Source organism: Erythrolamprus reginae, chromosome 3, assembly GCF_031021105.1.
Source record: "Erythrolamprus reginae isolate rEryReg1 chromosome 3, rEryReg1.hap1, whole genome shotgun sequence".
Taxonomy (NCBI): Eukaryota; Metazoa; Chordata; class Lepidosauria; order Squamata; family Dipsadidae; genus Erythrolamprus; species Erythrolamprus reginae.
Genome location: NC_091952.1, coordinates 239,880,149 through 239,899,559, shown reverse-complemented (window position 1 = coordinate 239,899,559; position 19,411 = coordinate 239,880,149). Strand labels below are relative to the sequence as shown.

General features: G+C 40.4%; 1 protein-coding gene across 1 annotated transcript in view; it reads left to right on the top strand.

The window, feature by feature from the left end:
• The window catches only part of TAF2 (TATA-box binding protein associated factor 2), an 84,237-nt gene that overhangs the window by 33,525 nt on the left and 31,301 nt on the right, over positions 1 to 19,411 (top strand). The window contains exons 16-22 of the mRNA XM_070748238.1: positions 1,260 to 1,512; positions 6,243 to 6,383; positions 7,562 to 7,672; positions 8,442 to 8,635; positions 11,121 to 11,260; positions 11,999 to 12,068; positions 13,562 to 13,671. Of these exons, the coding sequence (XP_070604339.1) occupies positions 1,260 to 1,512; positions 6,243 to 6,383; positions 7,562 to 7,672; positions 8,442 to 8,635; positions 11,121 to 11,260; positions 11,999 to 12,068; positions 13,562 to 13,671 (1,019 nt within the window). The remainder of the gene's footprint in view (positions 1 to 1,259; positions 1,513 to 6,242; positions 6,384 to 7,561; positions 7,673 to 8,441; positions 8,636 to 11,120; positions 11,261 to 11,998; positions 12,069 to 13,561; positions 13,672 to 19,411) is intronic.

Here is a 19,411-nt window from a genome sequence, read left to right as displayed (position 1 = left end):
AGAAAGGGACATAAATTGCTCAGTAATATTTTTATAATCACATTTCAGTGCTGTGGGTGATCCTTTCTGATCAGCATAGCTACCTGGAGAATCCTGGGCATTCAGAATTAGTATTGCATTCTAATCCACAAGTCTTTAAGGTGCCAAGTTTGGGGACCCGTGATTTAAAACCTAGAGTTGAATTGTAGCTTGTTAGTTTCAATGTCATGGCAATCGGTAGGTACTAGAAAAACAGACTATAAAGAAGAAAACCAGAGAGAGAGAGAGAGAGAGAGAGAGAGAGAGAGAGAGAGAGAGAGAGGAGGAAAAATGTGTAAGTTATAAGCCTCAGTTGTCAAATCCTAATATTGCATACTTGAATTATGACAGCCCCAAAATTTGTGTATGAAATTTGTGTATTAGTTTATATTGTGCTACCAGAGTGAGTAGTTTCTTTGTTACCCTCCCAGAGAGCTCACATTGGACAAATTTGATGCCATATAATATACCAAGCAATCGATAGGAACTGAAATGAAACAATATAGAATCTTTCTGTTACATTTGCTTGAGATTATTTTCAAGTACATCGATTGTGGAGTTGCAATGTTCTTTGCACTAAAAATTGCATTCCAGATAAAGATTTATTAAGCATAAAACTTACTATTCTGAAAAGGCTGCCAATTTTCATGCTGAAAATATCAGAGATGCAATAAATCAAGGGGGGGGGGGTGTTATTATATTTTTTGGAGTATAAGACGCACCAGAGTACCTTAGTTTTGGGGGACAAAAATAGGGGGGGAAATCCACCTACCAGATATTTATCTGGCTAGCATTCTTAGTCTGGTCAGCTTCAACACATTATCTTATTCCCCATTTAGGGATTAAAAAAACCTTATTCGGAGAGAGTAACAATGAAAGAGCTAGCAAGCCGGTAAGAGCTGGGAACATCATTCGCATGTGGTTAGGGCTGGAAAGAAACATATTTGCAGCAAGTAGAGCAATGAAAAAAAGTGTGCAAAGAATTAGGGCTTGGAAAACATTCTTCAAAGAGAGTAACAATGAAAGAGCCTGCAAGGTAAGACCTGGGAAGACCATTAGCACCTAGTTAGAGCTTTTTAAAAGAAAAATAGCATTGAAAAAAGCTACATTCCGAGTATAAGACACACCCAGATTTTCAGCCTTTTAGGGAGGAAAGACGTGCGTCTGATACTCTGAAAAATACAGTGATTTTATTCCATTATTTTGCTGCCCTGACCTACATTTTGATCCTCTTCTTCCAGTGCCGATTCCCCTTTACTATGGATAAGAATAGATCCAGATATGTCTGTTTTGAGGAAGGTAGAATTTGAACAGGCGGACTTCATGTGGCAGTACCAATTGCGCTACGAGAGAGACGTAGTTGCGCAAGAGGAATCCATTTTGGCTCTTCAGAAGTTCCCCACCCCAGCATCCCGGCTTGCACTGACTGATATTCTTGAACAAGAACAGTGCTTCTACCGAGTGAGGATAATGGCTTGCTTCTGTCTTGCAAAGGTAAGAAATGGCCACCTGGTTCTGCCAGATAGGTTCTTTTCAGTTGCAGCAAACTACTAAAGGTGAGATGTGATGCAGCTGCAGAAAACCAAGAAGAAAAGGTTTTTATCCATCTGTCATTACAGTGGTACCTCTACCTACAAACGCCTCTACTTACAAACTTTTCTGGATAAGATCCGGGTTTTCAAGATTCTTTGCCTCTTCTCAAGAACCATTTTCTACTTACAAACCCAAGCCTCCGAAACTGTAACCGGAAAAGGCAGAGAGAAGCCTCCGTGGGGCCTCTCTAGGAATCTACTGGGAGGAAACAGGGCTGGAAAAGGCAGGGAGAAGCCTCCATGGGCCTATCTAGGAATCTCCTGGGGGGAATCAGGTCCGGAAAAGGTGGGGAGAAGCCTCCATGGGGCCCCTCTAGGAATCTTCTGGGAGGAAACAAGGCCAGAAAAGGCGGGGAGAAGCCTCCGTGGGGCCTCCCTAGAAATCTCCTGGGAGGAAACATGGCCTCCACCCTCTCTGTGGTTTCCCCAATCACACGCATTATTTGCTTTTACATTGATTCCTATGGGAAAAATTGTTTCTTCTTACAAACTTTTCTATTTAATAACCTGGTCATGGAACGAATTAAGTTCCTAAGTAGAGGTACCACTGTACTTTGAAAACCATACATAGATCAGGGTTTCATATAAGTTCCCTGAGTACTGTTGCGTTCATATACCACTAGATGGCATCAGCTCACTGTCAAAATAAATGAACTATTTCCAGCCCTTGTGAGATAGAGTATTAGAGAAAATTTCTATATTCTCTTGCATTGTTTTGCAAGATATGAGCTGTTCTTTTAGGAGAGGGGAAGTGTGTCTTATACTCTGACAAGTATGGATAATCTCATGACCATGAGGATGCTACAGCGGGTGCAAGTCTGAAAAAATGGTCATAAATCACTTTTTTCAGTGCTGTTGTAACTTTGAACAGTCACTAAGTGAACTGTTGTAAGTTGAGAAGCTACCTGTAGTAAATTATGGCAATGGTGAGGGGTCCTTAGTTGGAAAGGAAGCCAAGCCCGTGGGAAACCACCCATTTTTGACTGGCATTAAAGCACAAAGGACAGCACCAGTATCTTATGTGCTATTAGGGTACAATAGAAATCGACATGAAGTTTATCCTGGTATACTTTCCTGTCGACTGACCAACTGGAAAAATGTGCTTTAACACAACTATTTGGCTGGAACTTCCTTCTAAACCAGTGGTTCTCAACCTTTCTAATGCCCCAACCCTTTAATACAGTTCCTCATGTTGTAGTGACCCCCAACCAGTGAAGGGCTACCAAAATTTTTACTACCACACTGTGGGTGTGGCTTATTCAGGATGCCCTGCATTTTCTTTCAAGCTCTTTCAGTGCAAATTGGGTGCTGTGGGGTGGAGCTCCATGTTTGTTACCCCACTGTGTTTCCCCCCCATCGGAGCAGCAGCCCACGCCTGCCCCCAACCTAGCACCAATTTATTTATTTATTTATTTATTTATTTATTTATTTATTTATTATTTAGATTTGTATGCTGCCCCTCTCTGAAGACCAATGCTCCCAACAGAGCTTTAAACTGATTGGCAGGAAGGTGAGAGGGACACCCCAACTGTAAACACCTGATTGGTCGGCTTGTAAAAATATAATAATAATAATAATAATAATAATAATATTAATAATTTATTAGATTTGTATGCCGCCCCTCTCCGAAGACTCGTGGCGGCTCACAACAACGATAAAAACAATATTATACAGGCACAAATCTAATATTAAAAAAAAACTAAACTAAAAACCCTATCATAATTAAAAACCAAACAGCACATACATACCAAACATAAATTATAATAAGCCTAGGGGAAAGGTGTCTCAGATCCCCCATGCCTGGCAGTATATGTGGGTCTTAAGTAGTTTACGGAAGACAAGGAGGGTGGGAGCAGTCTAATCTTCGGGGGGAGTTGATTCCAGAGGGCCGGGGCCGCCACAGAGAAGGCTCTTTCCCTGGGACCTGCCAGACGACATTGTTTAGTCGACGGGACCCAGAGAAGGCCAACTCTGTGGGACCTTATCGGCTGGTGGGATTCGTGCGGTAGCAGGCGGTTCCGGAGGTATTCTGGTCCAATGCCATGTAGGGCTTTAAAGGTCATGACCAACACTTTGAAAAATATGTTCAAAGACTCAAGAATAGAAGCTTTAGTTCCTAACACCATGGGAAATTTGTCTTTTTCCATGGTCTTAGGCAACCCCGTGAAACGGTCATTTGACCCCAAAAGGGGTCTTGACCCCCAGGGTTAAGAACCACTGTTCTAGACATTAGGTAAAAGAAGATTGTTTTGCTACCTCTTTTGGTGAGGTTTTGCTTGAAAAGCATCCTTTTTTGCATTCGATACTGTGTTCACAAATAAGAGTAGGGTTCGGTTGTTTACTAGCCATTAAAATAGATGCCCTGGCTCAGAATGTGGGGCAAGTAGACCACCTGTTAAGTGTGCTTTACTGCCATGTTCTGTTTCCAGCTGGAACTGGAAGGATTCTCAATTCCACATTGTCTTTCTCCGTGGGTGATCTCGAACTCTGCGGGTGGCAGAGGCATGGTTGAAATTTTCATTGAGGTTGTTGGCAGGATACGTCGAGGAAATCAATAATGCTGGTGCCTCTTCCATGGCTAGCTTCTTTTCATGTTCAAGATGGAATATGTGGCTTTTGTAAAGCGGGGAGGGCGCTACTGGAACAGAGATGGGAAGGAAATAATTAAATCCAGATATTGGTTGTGGGAAATCTTCAGTGACACATGATCCACAGGTAGAAACTCTCCCTTTTGTTGAAGTATGGACTGAGGTTATAATGTATTTACATTACCTAACCCTAGGACCACCATGGAGCCCAACCCGCCACAGTTATTAATTGAATCATTGCAATTTATTTATTCATTTGTTGATTGAACATATTTATATGCCGCTCAACTCCCATAGGACTCTGGGAAGTTTCCAGCAAATAAAAATAATTTCTAAAACAGTAAAAACATTCATTAATAACTCCAATTAAAACACACTTCCTCATTCAACAATCTGAGGCATGCTGGAACAATCAGGTCTTTACAGCTTTGCAGAAGGATGACAAGGTGGGGAGAATACGAATCTCTGGAGGCAGTTGGTCCCATAGGGTCAGGGCCGCCACCGAGAAGGCCGTCCCCCAGGGACCTGCCAGCCAACATTCTTTGGCTGACGGGACCTGGAGAAGGCCAACTCTGTGGGTTCTTACTGGTCGATGGGAGGTATGTGGCAGAAGGCGGACCCAAAGGTAATCTGGTCCTAAGCCATGAAGGGCTTTATAGGTAATGACCAACACTTGCATTCAGAGAACGACCGGCAACCAGTGCAGCTCGCGGAGCATCGGTGTTACATGCTGTAATATATTGTTAATTTAATAACCTAGTTGTTAAGTAAATCTGGCCTCCCCATTAACTTTGCTTGTGAGAAGACATCAGTGATTTACAGCACAACCTTTCCTGTCCGTCACGTTCAAGGAGAGTAGGAAGATATACAACAATGATTGGTCTCACTTGAGACAACAATGAAACTGCATACAGGTGGGAGGTTGAACAACTAGCCTTGTGGTGTGACCGGAACAATCTAGAACTGAACACACTCAAAACCGTAGAAACGGTGGTAGATTTTAGGAGAAACACTCCCATCCTACCACCTCTCACAATACTAGATAACACAGTATCAACAATAGAGATCTTCAAATTTCTAGGTTCTATCATATCTCAAGACCTAAAATGGTCACCTAACATCAAAAACGTCATCAAAAAAGCACAACAAAGGATGTTCTTTCTGAGCCAACTCATGAAGCTCAAACTGCCCAAGGAGCTGCTGATACAGTTCTACAGAGGAATCATTGAGTCTGTCATCTGCACCTCTATAACTCTCTGGTTTGGTTCTGCAACCCAACAAGACAGACAAAGACTTCAGAAGATAATCAGAACTGCAGAAAAAACAATTGCTGCCAATCTGCCTTCCATTGAGGACCTGTATACTGCATGAGTCAAAAAGAGGGCAGGGAAAATATTTACTGACCCCTCAGATCCTGGACACAAACTGTTTCCACTCCTACCCTTAAAACGATGCTATAGAGCACTGTAACACCAGAACAGCTAGACATTTGAACACTTTTTCCCCCAAATGCCATCACTCTGCTAAACAAATAATCCCCTCAACACTGTCAAAATGTTTACTAAGGCTGCATTAGTCTTCTCATCGATTCTATCACCCATCTCCTCCCACTTATGACTGTATGACTGTAACTTGTTGCTTGTATGTCCTTACGATTTATATTAATTTTGGTTGTTTCCTGATTGCTTATTTGTCCCCGATGACAATCACTAAGTGTTGTACCTCATAATTCTTGACAAATATATCTTTTCTTTTATGTACACTGAGAGCATATGTACCAAAGACAAATTCCTTGTGTGTCCAATCACACTTGGCCAATAAAGAATTCTATATGAGAAATGCTAATTGAAAGGCTGTACCCTTTAAACAACAAGGAATATTCATTTACAGAAACCACTTTCACTCCCTAACCCTCCCCACAAGCTGGAAATAAAATACTGTACGATGAAAAGGCAAGTTGGGACTCAGAGGTAGCAATAGACCAAGCTTTGCAACTTTGTTAGTAATGTGGCTTCTTTTTTCTCTCTCTCTCCTAATTATACAGATTGCAAATTTCATGGTGAGCACATGGACAGGACCACCAGCCATGAAGTCTCTCTTCACTCGAATGTTCTGTTGTAAAAGTTGTCCAAATATTGTGAAAACCAACAACTTCATGAACTTTCAGAGCTACTTTCTGCAAAAGGTAAAAAAAAAAAAAACAACAAAAGCCCAATTTATCATCCCACTTGATTTTCTAAATGCAACAGTTTTCTACAGTAGAGTTTGATTCAAAAGTGGATTTGAATAATATGAGGGGAAAACAAATTTATTTATTTATTCATTTGTCCAATACACAAATACATAGGAAGAAAAATAGACATTTAGTAATATATATAAGGGTAAAGTGAACTTAGAGGAGAGGATATATGAAAGGAAGAGAATATATATGATAGGTGAAAGAAAGGAAAGACAATTGGACAGGGGACCAAAGGCACACCAGTGCACTTATGTACGCCCCTTACTGGCCTCATAGGAATCGTGGAGAGTATAAGGGAGAAATGTTGGGGGTTAGGGGTTGACACAATTGAGTCCGGTAATGAGTTCCGCGCTTCGATAACTCGATTGTTGAAATCATATTTTTACAGTCAAGTTTGGAGCGGTTTGTATTAAGTTTGAAAGCAGCTTTCTGTTATTTGATAACATTTATTATCATCGTAAGGGGTAGCATTTCTTTGCAGTGAAAAACAAAATATGCTCCAGAAAAAATGGTAATTATTGATTTATTAAATTGTCTGCCCAAAGGCAAGCAGAAATAAATTTAACTACGATATGTTTGGACTACTTGTCTGTGGTTTATATCCAACCTTTCTGTGCTTGGATAATTTGGTATATTCTCATGGCAGCATTATGAATGTTCTTTATCATTTCCTGCTGTTAATCAACTGGGAAGTAAGGACGGAATATCTTTGTACCTTGTATAATTTAGTTAATATACTTCATTTAGCAATAGCCATTGTACAATTGAACGAATATCAGAAAAAAACCATAATAGGTATACAAAGCTTCCATTGCCCAAAACATATTTTTTTAATCAGGAGATAGCAATCCCACTGCCTGGCCACTATTGGTAAGTTGTGTACTCAAGGGAGGGTCTGCTCTGAAATCCCCCAAATCATTTTTCCAATGTAGTCTCACAACTCTGCTTCTTCAAAATGGTGACTATGAGCCACAGGAAGTAATTTCATTTGGGGATTTTGTATAACACTAATCTTATTTTTGGGGACTTGAAATTGAATAGAGAATATCATGTGGAAGGCAGAATGAAGTTGTACAATCTTATGATTTAAGTAAAATTTGAACTGAAACCATTTTTCTTCACAGACAATGCCAGTTGCAATGGCCTTGCTGAGAGATGTTCACAATCTGTGCCCTAAAGAGGTTTTAATGTTCATTTTAGACCTGATCAAGTACAATGACAACAGAAAAAACAAGGTGGGAAGTTATTTAAATTAACTTCAAGAATTAAAATTGGGGACTAGATTCAAGATTGAAAGTAATTGAATGTTTGGTTGCTTAAAGAATGGAGGGAGTTCTTTGGAAAGTTCCTGGGTATTTGTGTATGTTGCAGAGCATTCCCAAATGTATAAATACAGTAAGAAAACAATAAGTTGCAAATACAAGGCAGAGAAAATAAGAAGGGGTGCTCAGATCCTTAGCAAAATTATTTAGGGGTGGGGAAGCTTCAGGACTGGCTCACAATTTAAACAGGATCTACCCTGTCCAGGTAAAAGAGTAGTCTGTAAAAGTTTGAAAAGATGGTGGGCATATGCTTGTACACTTGTATTGAATGTTCTTTTGGTGGAAAATTCCTTTTTTATATTCTATAGTTGATGCCTTTCCTATTTGTAAAGCTTTGGGGTTTGCTATAACTTTGTAACTGCTAGCTCAAATGATCTAGCATTACTATTGCATTTTATTGTATAGTGTTACTATTGCAATTTATTGTTGGCATCAAATTGTTGTGACTTTTTATTGCATGTATTTTTAGTGTCAGCAGGGATATGGGGTATAAAACAAATAAATAAGTTCTTTGGGTTCAGTCCCACAAGCAGTTTCTTTGCGCATAAATTCAATTTGGACATTGTGGTTTATCTTGTGCTGATGGTTCATTTCCTTGATTGGAGCAGCTAGTTTAATGGAATGTGTCCGGTAGATGCTTTTCTTTTCAATACTCTTAATAAATTTGACTCTTTGACTCTAGTTTTCAGACAACTATTACCGTGCGGAACTGATTGATGCGCTAGCTAACTCTGTAACTCCTGCAGTCAGTGTGAACAATGAAGCCCGGACTTTGGACAATTTAAATCCTGACGTGCGCCTTATTCTTGAAGAGATCACGCGATTCTTAAACATGGAAAAACTGCTACCCAGTTACAGACACACAATTACAGTCAGGTATGATGCGGAAATATGATTTTCTGAAAAATCTAAATCTGAAAGAAAGTTAGATGAGTTCCCTTCTTCCTTCTCCCTTTAACTTTGTACTGCTGGGTAGTTCATCTTGATTCAATCACTCAGATGTTACACCAAGGCGATTTTAAATTTTTATCAGTAAATCTACAAGAGACAAAGCAGAGATTTAATAGGTGACTAGAATTTGTTTTCCAGAGAAACAAAAAAACTGTCTTGCGAAAAATAACCGATAAGCATTATTAAAAACATTTGTACTGTAGTTCTTTGACATTCTTTTCTAAGTAAGCTGTGATAGAAGCTAAAGATTACAATTTATGACACATAGGGGTGTTTTGAGTAGAGGTCTGTACAGTTGTAAAACACATTTCAATCCAGGCTGTTTTTTATCAGGGAAATCAGTGGTTTGGGAAATATCAGGGAATTATCAGAGAATTCGTGAAAAAAACTGAATAAATCAAGGGGGAAAACCAAACTATATTAAAATGTTTAAAAGGCAGAGAAAAATCATGTAAAAAAACAAAAAAAATAGATCGCCCTGCTTGGCAGTCAAGCAAAAATGAGCATAACTGTGGCAACAACTTGCTGCCTCAGCTAGCGATATTTCTCCACGGCTTAGCCATTTGGTATGACGTCATCTATGACCACGCCTTAACTAGATCGCAAGTTACAGGAAAATGTCAGGGAATTTCCCCCTGGACACCCTGGTCATGTTCTGCACTTCTTGTGCAACCCCAATCTATTCCAGATCTCTTGTTCGCCTCCCTATACCCATGAGCCCCAGCCTCTCACACCCTGACTTGTGCCACATCTGTTACACACCTCCTCACATCCTGTCTTGCACTCCTGCACAGTCCTCCACTTCTGAATATCCCCTTTCTCCCTCGCCTCTTGTCAGCAACCATTTACTTCCCTGGCACTTGCAACTTCCTGACGGTTTCCCCATTGACTTTGGTTGCAGGAAGCCGGCAGAAAGCTGCCTCGCCTAATGATTGTGGGATTTGCTTAATGACAACAATCAGGACTGCAGGTGTTGCCAACACTAAGCTAAGCACTGCAGTTGAGCTTTATTAACATACCGCTTAGCGACAAAATTTCTGGTACTGACCGCCATTGTAAACTGAGGATGACCTACATTGAATTTTCCATCGTTCAGAAATTGTGATACTCTTCACTTTGTTTTGACCAGGCCAAAATAGCATTAGCAATAGCATTTAGATTTATAGTCATTGACCCCCTCAGAGAGGGTCCGCAACTTGGGTGTCCTCCTCGATCCACAGCTCACATTAGAGAAACATCTTTCAGCTGTGGCGAGGGGGGCGTTTGCTCAGGTTCGCCTGGTGCACCAGTTGGACCGGGAGTCACTGCGCACAGTCACTCATGCCCTCATCACCTCAAGGCTTGACTACTGTAATGCTCTCTAAATGGGGCTACCTTTGAAATTGTTCGGAAACTTCAGATCATGCAGAATGCAGCTGCGAGAACAGTCATGGGCTTCCCCAAATATTTATTTATTTATTGGATTTGTATGCCGCCCCTCTCCGGAGACTCGGGGCGGCTAACAGCAACAACAAATATGCCCATGTTACACCAACACTCCGCAGTCTGCATTGGTTGCCGATCAGTTTCCAGTCACAATTCAAAGTGTTGGTTATGACCTATAATCCCTTCATGGCACTGGACCAGATTATCTCAAGGACCGCCTTCTGCTGCACGAATCCCTGTGACCAGTTAGGTCCCACAGAGTAGGCCTTCTCCGGGTCCCGTCAACTAAACAATGTCGTTTGGCGCGACCCAAGGGAAGAACCTTCTCTGTGGCGGCCCCGGCCCTTTGGAACCAACTCCCCCCAGAGATTAGAATGTCCCCAACCCTCCTTGCCTTTCGTAAGCTTCTTAAAACCCACCTCTGCCGTCAGGCATGCGGGAACTGAGATACTCTTTCCCCCTAGGCCTTTACAATTTACACATGGTATGTTTGTATGTATGTTTGGTTTTATAATAAGGGTTTTTTAGTTATTTTAGTATTTAGTATTGGATTGGATTGTTACACTGTTGTTGGCCACCCCGAGTCTACGGAGAGGGGCAGCATACAAATTAAATAAATAAACAAATAAATAAACAAACAAATAAATAAAACATACATACATACATACATACATACATACATACATACATACATACATACCGCTTCACAGTGCTTTACATCCCTCTCTAAGCGGTTTACAGAGAGTAAGCATAATGCTCCCAACAATCTGGGTCCTCATTTTACCGATCTTGGAAGGATGGAAGGCTGATTCAACCTTGAACCTGCTGAGATTCGATCTGCCAGCCGGTGATCAGGAGAAGTAGCTTTGCAGTACATTCTAACCATTGCACCACCAAGGCTTTTTTTTTCTTTCCAGTGGCTATAAATTTGGATTTGAATTTTACAGTGGTTTTCTCCCCCCCCCCCCAAATCTTTCCTTCACAGCTGTTTAAATGCAATTCGGATCCTGCAGAAGAACGGGCATGTTCCAAGCGATCCTGCTGTCTTTAAATCTTACGCAGAATATGGCCATTTTGTAGATATTCGAATAGCAGCTTTGGAAGCGGTTGTTGACTACACAAAAGGTGAGATTTTGTGTCTGTGTGTGTGTGTTTTAACAAAAGCCACTCTCGGGGGGTTTTCATGTCCCTTTGACAACGTATTGTATTTTAGAGCACAGAGGCAGCTCATCAACCCTTCAAGAATTTTGTGACTCTCTGCAGTCCATTATGTTCAGGGGAGGATGTCTCTTTTATTCTATTCCCTAGGTCAGTGATGGCGAACCTATGGCACAGGTGCCACAGGTGGCATGCAGAGCCATATCTGCTGGCACGCAAGCCATTGCCCTAGCTCAGCTCTAATGTGCATGTGTGTGCTGGCCAGCTGATTTTTGGCGCGCATATAGACTTTGGGAGGGTGTTTTTGGCTTCCAGAGAGCCTCTAGGGCAATGTTTCCCAACCTTGGCAAATTGGACTATGGACTATTCTCCACATAAGTCCCAAAACTAGATAAAAAGAACCCAATTAAAAATGAATCTGTAACATCCCATTTGTTTTGTAACCACATTTTATACCACATTTGTGCGGAAGTATTGAACATTCAAAAGGTTTTCAAAATTGTAAACATAACTATAGTAGTTTGGGAAAATGCAGCTTCCCTGTTATTTGCTGGTTATCATTAGCATAATGCCTGTTCTCAAAGTTTTCTTTGGTTTTTTAAAAGTAAACTGCTTCTTTCCTTTTCTCCAAGAATGTTTTTCTGATTTCTTCTAAGGAGTGAGATTGACCATTGTGTTTAACAAGACGTATTTTTGTTCTTATAGTTGACCGAAGTTACGAGGAACTGCAGTGGCTACTAAACATGGTCCATAACGATCCAGTGCCCTATGTCAGGTTAGGCTCCTTTGCCCCTGGTTTGCAGGATTTCAGTTTATTTTATAAATAAATAATATCCTAAATGTAAAATTGCTTTTTCCAATAGTGCATTTTTAGTCACATGGTTAAAAAAGAATGTTTTGGTTTATATATCTCAAATGATTTTGCCTTTTTTTATTTATAGAAGTTATAATGTGTGCTGCTCTATTCTCTTTCCTTGGAGAAAGAAATACAGGGTTTTATTAGCCATAGTCCCATTTTCAGGGGTAAAATTTATAAGGCATCTTAATTTCTCAAGATGTGGAACTCTTATAAGTTCATACAATATGCCAGACTAAATTATATTGATCGGTTTGTATGAAACGAGGCTCTATGTCTTACGTGAACTTATATTCATACACGCCGTATGAATATAGCTTATAGCTGTAGTATTCAGATTGTTACTGCTTGAGTAATAAGTTTAGATTATCGGTTTCAAGACGTGTGATGGCAAACCTATGGTACGCTCTCTGTGGGCACGCAAGCTGTCCCCTAGCTCAGCTCCACTGCGCATGTGCGTGCCTCCCGCCAGCCAGCTGATTTTTTGGGTCTGTTCTGCTTGGGGGAGATGAGCACGCATGTCCAGGGGTGGCTACCTTTCTCCTAACTTTCTGCCACTCATGCCTTCACAGATCTCCGAAGATTCCTCCCCACCAGCCCCATTTGGGGATGGGAGGCATCCTCCCCTCCCTGCACTGTTTTAGGATGGGAGGCGAAAATGCAGGGTTGCAAGTGCATGTGTGTGGGAGATGTGAGCACACATGCAGGGGCAGGGCGCATGGGAGGAGCATTTGGGTGTCGGCATGCATGCTTTTGGCATCAGAAGGAAAAAAGGTTAACAAGACAGCAGCCCTTTTCCATTTCAAGATGAAGTAAGAATTGTTTATCGTGAAATCTTAGAACTGATGAGAAAATGATAAGTTTTTTATGCTTTTCCTAACCATTTGCCATATTCAACTAGTTTGAAAAACATTGCATGCATGCTATGAGAGAGGGGGGCGAGCCACCTTTATTTCCCCCCCTATAATTGTTCTCCTTTAAATTCATACAATTCGCAGTGTATTCTGAGCAGAGTAAATAATCATTCTATATGGATACTAAAAAAATACTCCCCAACTTTGTTTCGGATTTGTAATTGCAGACAAAGATTATAAATGATACATTTATTGATTGTTTTGCCTGCTGATTTTAAGCTAGAGAGATAATGATTCAGGTCTGTATACCTCTGACCTCAATAATAATGACCTTTGAACAATTTAGCTTCTTTTCCCTATTGGGTTTCTTTTTCATTTTTTTTAAAGATTGGGCAAATTTGCAGAATGCAATTTCCTAAGCTTTGTGAACACCATTGAGTGAGTTTGACTCTAATATTAAAGTTATGGATTACCTATAAAATTTGAGAAAGTGCAAGAAATAAAAACCTTCAAGTTAGAATTTGTGTGGATTAAAAGTTGGTTTTTGTCTTCTTTTAGACATAAAATATTAAACATGTTAACAAAGAATCCACCATTTACCAAGAACATGGAATCTCCTTTATGCAATGAAGCTTTGGTTGATCAACTCTGGAAGCTTATGAATTCAGGTTAAATATTTTCCTTAATTACTTAGTATGTCTATAATATAGAACATATAGTATTTATTTTGATAACATTGTGTATACTTAGACAGCTGTCCCTACATTTATATTTGCTTATCTCTAAGTCCTACTGATTTTAGAAGGCCTTCTTTTATATTCATGTTATATTCATATTCTTCTTTTCTAGCATAGTACTCAAGGCAATCTGTACTCTATATTTACTGCCTATAGTTACTGTATGTATTCTGTATGTTTCCCAGGTATTCTCTATTGATATACAGACTGAGGCCGGACATATATTTTTATATATGTTCAAAATTTACCTTATGCCATTATAGTCTAAAGCATACAAATTTGGACTTAAATCTTGCACAATTTCCTCCAACATAGACTTTGTCTTTTAATCAGTTCTGTAATAAACATTATTCTAGGTATACTATAAATGGAAATCACCCCCATCATATACTAGATTTTCTTTTGTGATAGTGAACCAGTGCCTCAGTTTTGATCCTTAGGTTAGGCTTCTTCAAAGTTCAGCTGAACTTGGAAAACAAATGTCAAATCAATAAAATCCACTGATTTCTCTAAGAAGAATTAACATAAGAATGTCAATAATTGATAGCGCCAGATGTTATCAAAATAATCAGATGCTGATATAATGAGGTACATAAAATTAATATTCCGCAAATTTGTTCAACTGTTAATTGAGCATACAATGGGACAAAGGAAGTTAGTTTTTATGCAATTAAGGCTTTCTCCTGATAGAACGGTTTACATGAGCAGAACTGGGAGAAACCTATTCTCCCCTTTTCAGTCCTCCACGCATCCTGTCTGTGGATTTACATCTTACACATGTTCTTTGTTTCAAATTAATTTGATTAGAATTGGGTCTGACAGTGAGGGGAATCTAACAATGCATGTTAATTTGTTGTCACGAGTTGTACTGATGGCTACTTCCTTATGTGCCTTTCAAATGGGATTGAGAAATTCATGAGAGTTAGATAAATTGACGGTGTTGATCTTTGTGTTTATATGACACTTCTGGTATCAGAGGTCTAACATCCTGCTTCCCATAAGAGGCCAAACATCTTCCTGATTATGAAGACAGTCTTTTTCCACCCATCCCTCCCAAGACAAGTAGTGTTTAGTTGTACTATTTATTCTCATAACAACTCCTTGGGGGTTTTTTTTTACTTCAGATTAATCACACATATAAAAAACATGCTCTGGGTTAAAATAAATTTAAGTTTTTGCAAGCAAAACATTGAGTGGAATACTAATGTTCTGTCTGGGTGCCCCCAGACTTCAACACCAACTGGAAAAAAGAGCCAGACACGCTGGTAAAAACAAAGGCACTTTATAGTTTGAAAAATAAACACAGAGAAAAACCTGTTCTTCCCAACAGGCAGGCTATGAGACTTCACAGCAGAGTCCTGACGGCCAGACAATACAGCAGACTTCTTGCTGGCACACCCACCACTATAGAGAATAAGACCCACACCTTTTCCCCCCAAGGTTTCAGTATTCAAAGTCACAAACCAGAATTCCAAGACGCCAAAGATCACAGCCAGGTCCCAGGACTCCCAAAGATAATACTCCACAAGCCAGGAAGGGTGGGTCTGCCTTTTCAGCCTTTCCAGAGAGCACCACACCCAAACCCAGCTGTTGCCTCTTTAGTGCTGAAAGTACCTGGCTAATTGTCCCCTTCGTTGTGTTGCTCTTCTCTGCCGGAGATCGATGATTGCTTGTGCATTTTCATCTAAGGAATCCAGGCTGCTTGCTGGGGAGAGCTCCCCCTCGGGGGACTCTGGCTGTCCTCCCTCTCCCTCAGCCTGAGATTCCTCCTCCCCGTCTGCCTGAACCTCCTGTTCCTCATCCTCCCCCTCTGAGCAGGAAGCCGGCAGAGGATCAGCCGTTCCCTGAGGGGCCTCAGACGGAATCACAACAACTAATATGTCTTTTTTTTAGTAAGATGCAATGGAAGCTGCAATTTAATGTCTCCAAATGTAAAATAATGCACTTGGGGAAAATCTGAGTATTGTATTGGCAGTTCTGTGTTAGCAAAAACTTCAGAAGAGAAGGATTTAGGGGTAGTGATTTCTGACAGTCTCAAAATGAGTGAAAAGTGCAGTCAGGCGGTAGGGAAAGTAAGTAGAATGCTTGGCTGTATAGGTAGAGGTATAACAAGCAGGAAGAGGGAGATTGTGATCCCGCTGTATAGAGTGCTGGTTAGACCACATTTGGAATACTGTGTTCAGTTCTGGAGACCTTACCTACAAAAAGATATTGATAAAATTGAACCAAGAGGATAAAAATTGATTTTCACCTGACCTATTGTTCATAACAAATTTCAAAATATTTATATATGACTTTAATCTTATGTGACCTTTTTCCTTTTACAAGTTTACAGTTGTGTAGCTGCTCAAGTAATTGGGGTGGCAATTTTATGGAAGACTTTGCTAAAAGTCAAATTGAAGAAGTAAAACAGTTTGGATTTTGTCTTGCATTTTAAAAAAGATACCGAAGCAAATTTGTCTCATAAAGCTAGTCTTTTAACTCATTGACCTTATTGCAACAAAAGGAGTGATAATGAAAGAGAGATTCTTGATTTTTTTTTTTAAGGGTTAGCAGCAAATCTCTGTGAGTCATGTGGACCTTTTATTTGAATTGTACTTGAATTGAACTCTACTCTGTAAAGAACAATTGTGAAGTCCCAGATTACCACTAAGAATATTTATTAAGATAAACTCTCTTGAAAGGCCCATTGAAATAATTAGATCTTCATCATGTTATTACATATTAAGGGGAATGTACACTACCTCACAGAATAAAGCTAGAATTAATGAATTCCTTTAAAGTTCTTAAATGAATACTCATATTTGAAATATCTGCTTCCGAGGCAATCAGTATATTCCACGACAATTGGCTTTAAAGTTCAGATTGCATACCATATTTTTCGGTGTATAAGACACACCTTTTTCCTCCCTAAAAGAGGCTAATAATTAGGTTGTGTCATACTCTGAATGTAGCTTTTCCCCCCGGCCCTAACTAGATAGATGCTAACGGATCTTCCCAGGTCTTACCTTGCAGGCTCTTACATTGTTTCTCTCTGTGAAGAATGTTTTCCAAGCCCTAAGTCTTTGCAGGGTTTTTTTCATTGCTCTAACTTGCTCCGAGTAAGTTTCTTTCCAGCACCCTAACCAGGTGCTAATGATATTCCCAGCTCTTACTGGCTTGCAAGCTCTTTCATTGTTACTCTCTCAGAATAAAGGTTTTTTAAGCCCTTAACCAGGGGATAAAATAATGTACTGAAGGTGACCAGACTAAGGATGCTAGCTAGATGAATACCTGGTATGCAGATTTTCCCCCTATTTTCCTCCCCCAAAACTAAGATGCGTCTTATACTCTGGTACATTTTGTACTCCGAAAAATATGGCACCATTATCTGAATGAACAAATTGATGCAGGGGTCCCTAAATTCAGCAGCTTTAAGACGGGTAGACTTCAACACCCAGAATGGCTGGAGGATTCTGGGAGTTGCAGTCCACAAGTCATAAGTTTGAAGACTGAATTAATGCTTGGCAAAGAACTCCTGTTTTTTCCCCTTGTCTGTGCTGAAATTGGTAGAATCATAAATTGGAAAGAAAAGCGAAAATAAATAATCTCTGGTTTATTATCATCTGGAAGATGGGTTCAACTTTGGATGCCAAGAACGGTTGAGCTCCATTTCATTGTGTTGTTAGCTTTCTTATCAGGGCAAAAAGGTCTTTGTGTCCATACAGTATCATATGCTGCAGGATCTTGTAATTTTCCTCTTTGCTGAATTGTGCTTAAGACACACCCGTTTTACTTCATTTACTGACTATTTATTTTCCTCTTCTGGGAACTCTTTGCTAAAATATACTGTATATTTCAAAATAATTGTTGCTTCCTGTATTATAAATATATCTTTTCTTGGCCTTGTACTTCATTAAATCTATAAGCATTAAAGCTAATGATTAATAAACCTATGTCTGTAGGTTTATATCTATAGTGTTATACATACACACACACACGTCTGCTTTGCTCCTCTGCACACAAACACACACACACACACAATTTCCGTATATACAGAAATTGACCTCCCAACTTGTTTCAGTGACGACTGTACATGTAGTCCTCACTTATTAAACACTTGCTCAGCGACTGTTTGAAATTACAACATTGTAGAAAAGGGGAATTTTATGATTGGACCTCCAAACTGTAATTGTTAGAACATAAGAATATAAGAGCCATGTTGAATCAGGCCAAAGTCCATCAAGTCCAGCGTTCTGTGTCACACAGTGGCCCACCAATTGTCCATGGGGATCTTGAGCAGAAAGAGAAGGCAAAATCCTCCCTTTCCCCTGACCCCCAACAAATAGTACCCAAGGGAATCATGCCTGCCTCAACAAACATAGAGGCGGCACTTGGACATCCGTTTCAATAACCACCAATACACTTGGCAAAACCGAGCTTCTGAAAATGTAATCAGAAAAGGCAGGGAGAAGCCTCCATGGGACCTCTCTAGGAATCTCCTGGGAGGAAACAGGGCCGGAAAAGGCGGAGAAAAGCCTCTGTGGGGCCTCTCTAGGAATCTCCTGGGAGGAAACAGGGCCTCCACCTTCCCTGTGGTTTCCCCAATCGCACGCATTATTTGCTTTTACATTGGTTCCTATGGGAAAAATTGCTTCTTCTTACAAACTTTTCTACTTAAGAACCTGGTCATGGAACGAAATAAGTTCGTAAATAGAGGTACCACTGTATTTGTCTGTTGGTAGCCCATAGTTGATACATTTAATGTCCGTTCATTGGATATATTTAATAAAAAAATACAATGAATATTTTTACCAGTTAAACGTAAGAAGTAAAAACAGCATTGCTAATTATTTCTTAGTAACGTTTGCTCAGAATTCCTGTTGTTGCAAAATGATGTCAGTCCTTGGGTTACAGCCCTTAGTTCAGCCACGGTTCAAAGTTGCAAATGGTGCTGAATAAGGACTTACCCCTGGTTCTTGGAAGTTCCATCCGTTTCCATTCCCCCGCAGTTCCATGAACAAAATTCTGGCGTTCGTCAACTAGTTTTCACTTGTGCACCATTTGCCACCTTCATTTTCCGGATTACCACAGTGGGAAAGCCAAAAAGGGAAGTTGCAATTTGCTCGGGTAACTCTTACACACACACCCAAACACACACACACCTTTCTTTGCTCGCACACACCATACTCTCCTTCCCTCTTTCACACTACATACATGTAAGCCGGATAAGGAAGGTGGCAAATGGTACACAAGTGAAAGCTAGTTGACAAACGCCAGAATTTTGTTCACGGAACTGCGGGGGATTGGGGAAACCACAGGGAAGGTGGCGTCCCTGTTTCCTCCCGGGATATTCATAGAGAGGCCCCATGGAGGCTTCTCTCTCCGCCTTTTCCGTCCCTGTTTCCTCCCAGGAGATTCCTAGACAGGCCCCACAGAGGCTTTTCTCTGCCTTTTCCGGCCCTGTCCTTCCCTGGTCTGTATGTACTTGTACAGCACTCTCCTCCCTCCCCTCTACTCACTCAAATGCACCTCATTCTTCTTCCATCTTTTGCTAAAAGTGCATGCGCCAAAGACTGTCCTCCTGGGCCTCCCAGTACTTGCACAAGCATACCACCCTATTTCCTAGCCCTCACTACACTTGCATGCACCCACCAGCGCCCTCATTTCCCAGCCTCTCTGCATTCTGACA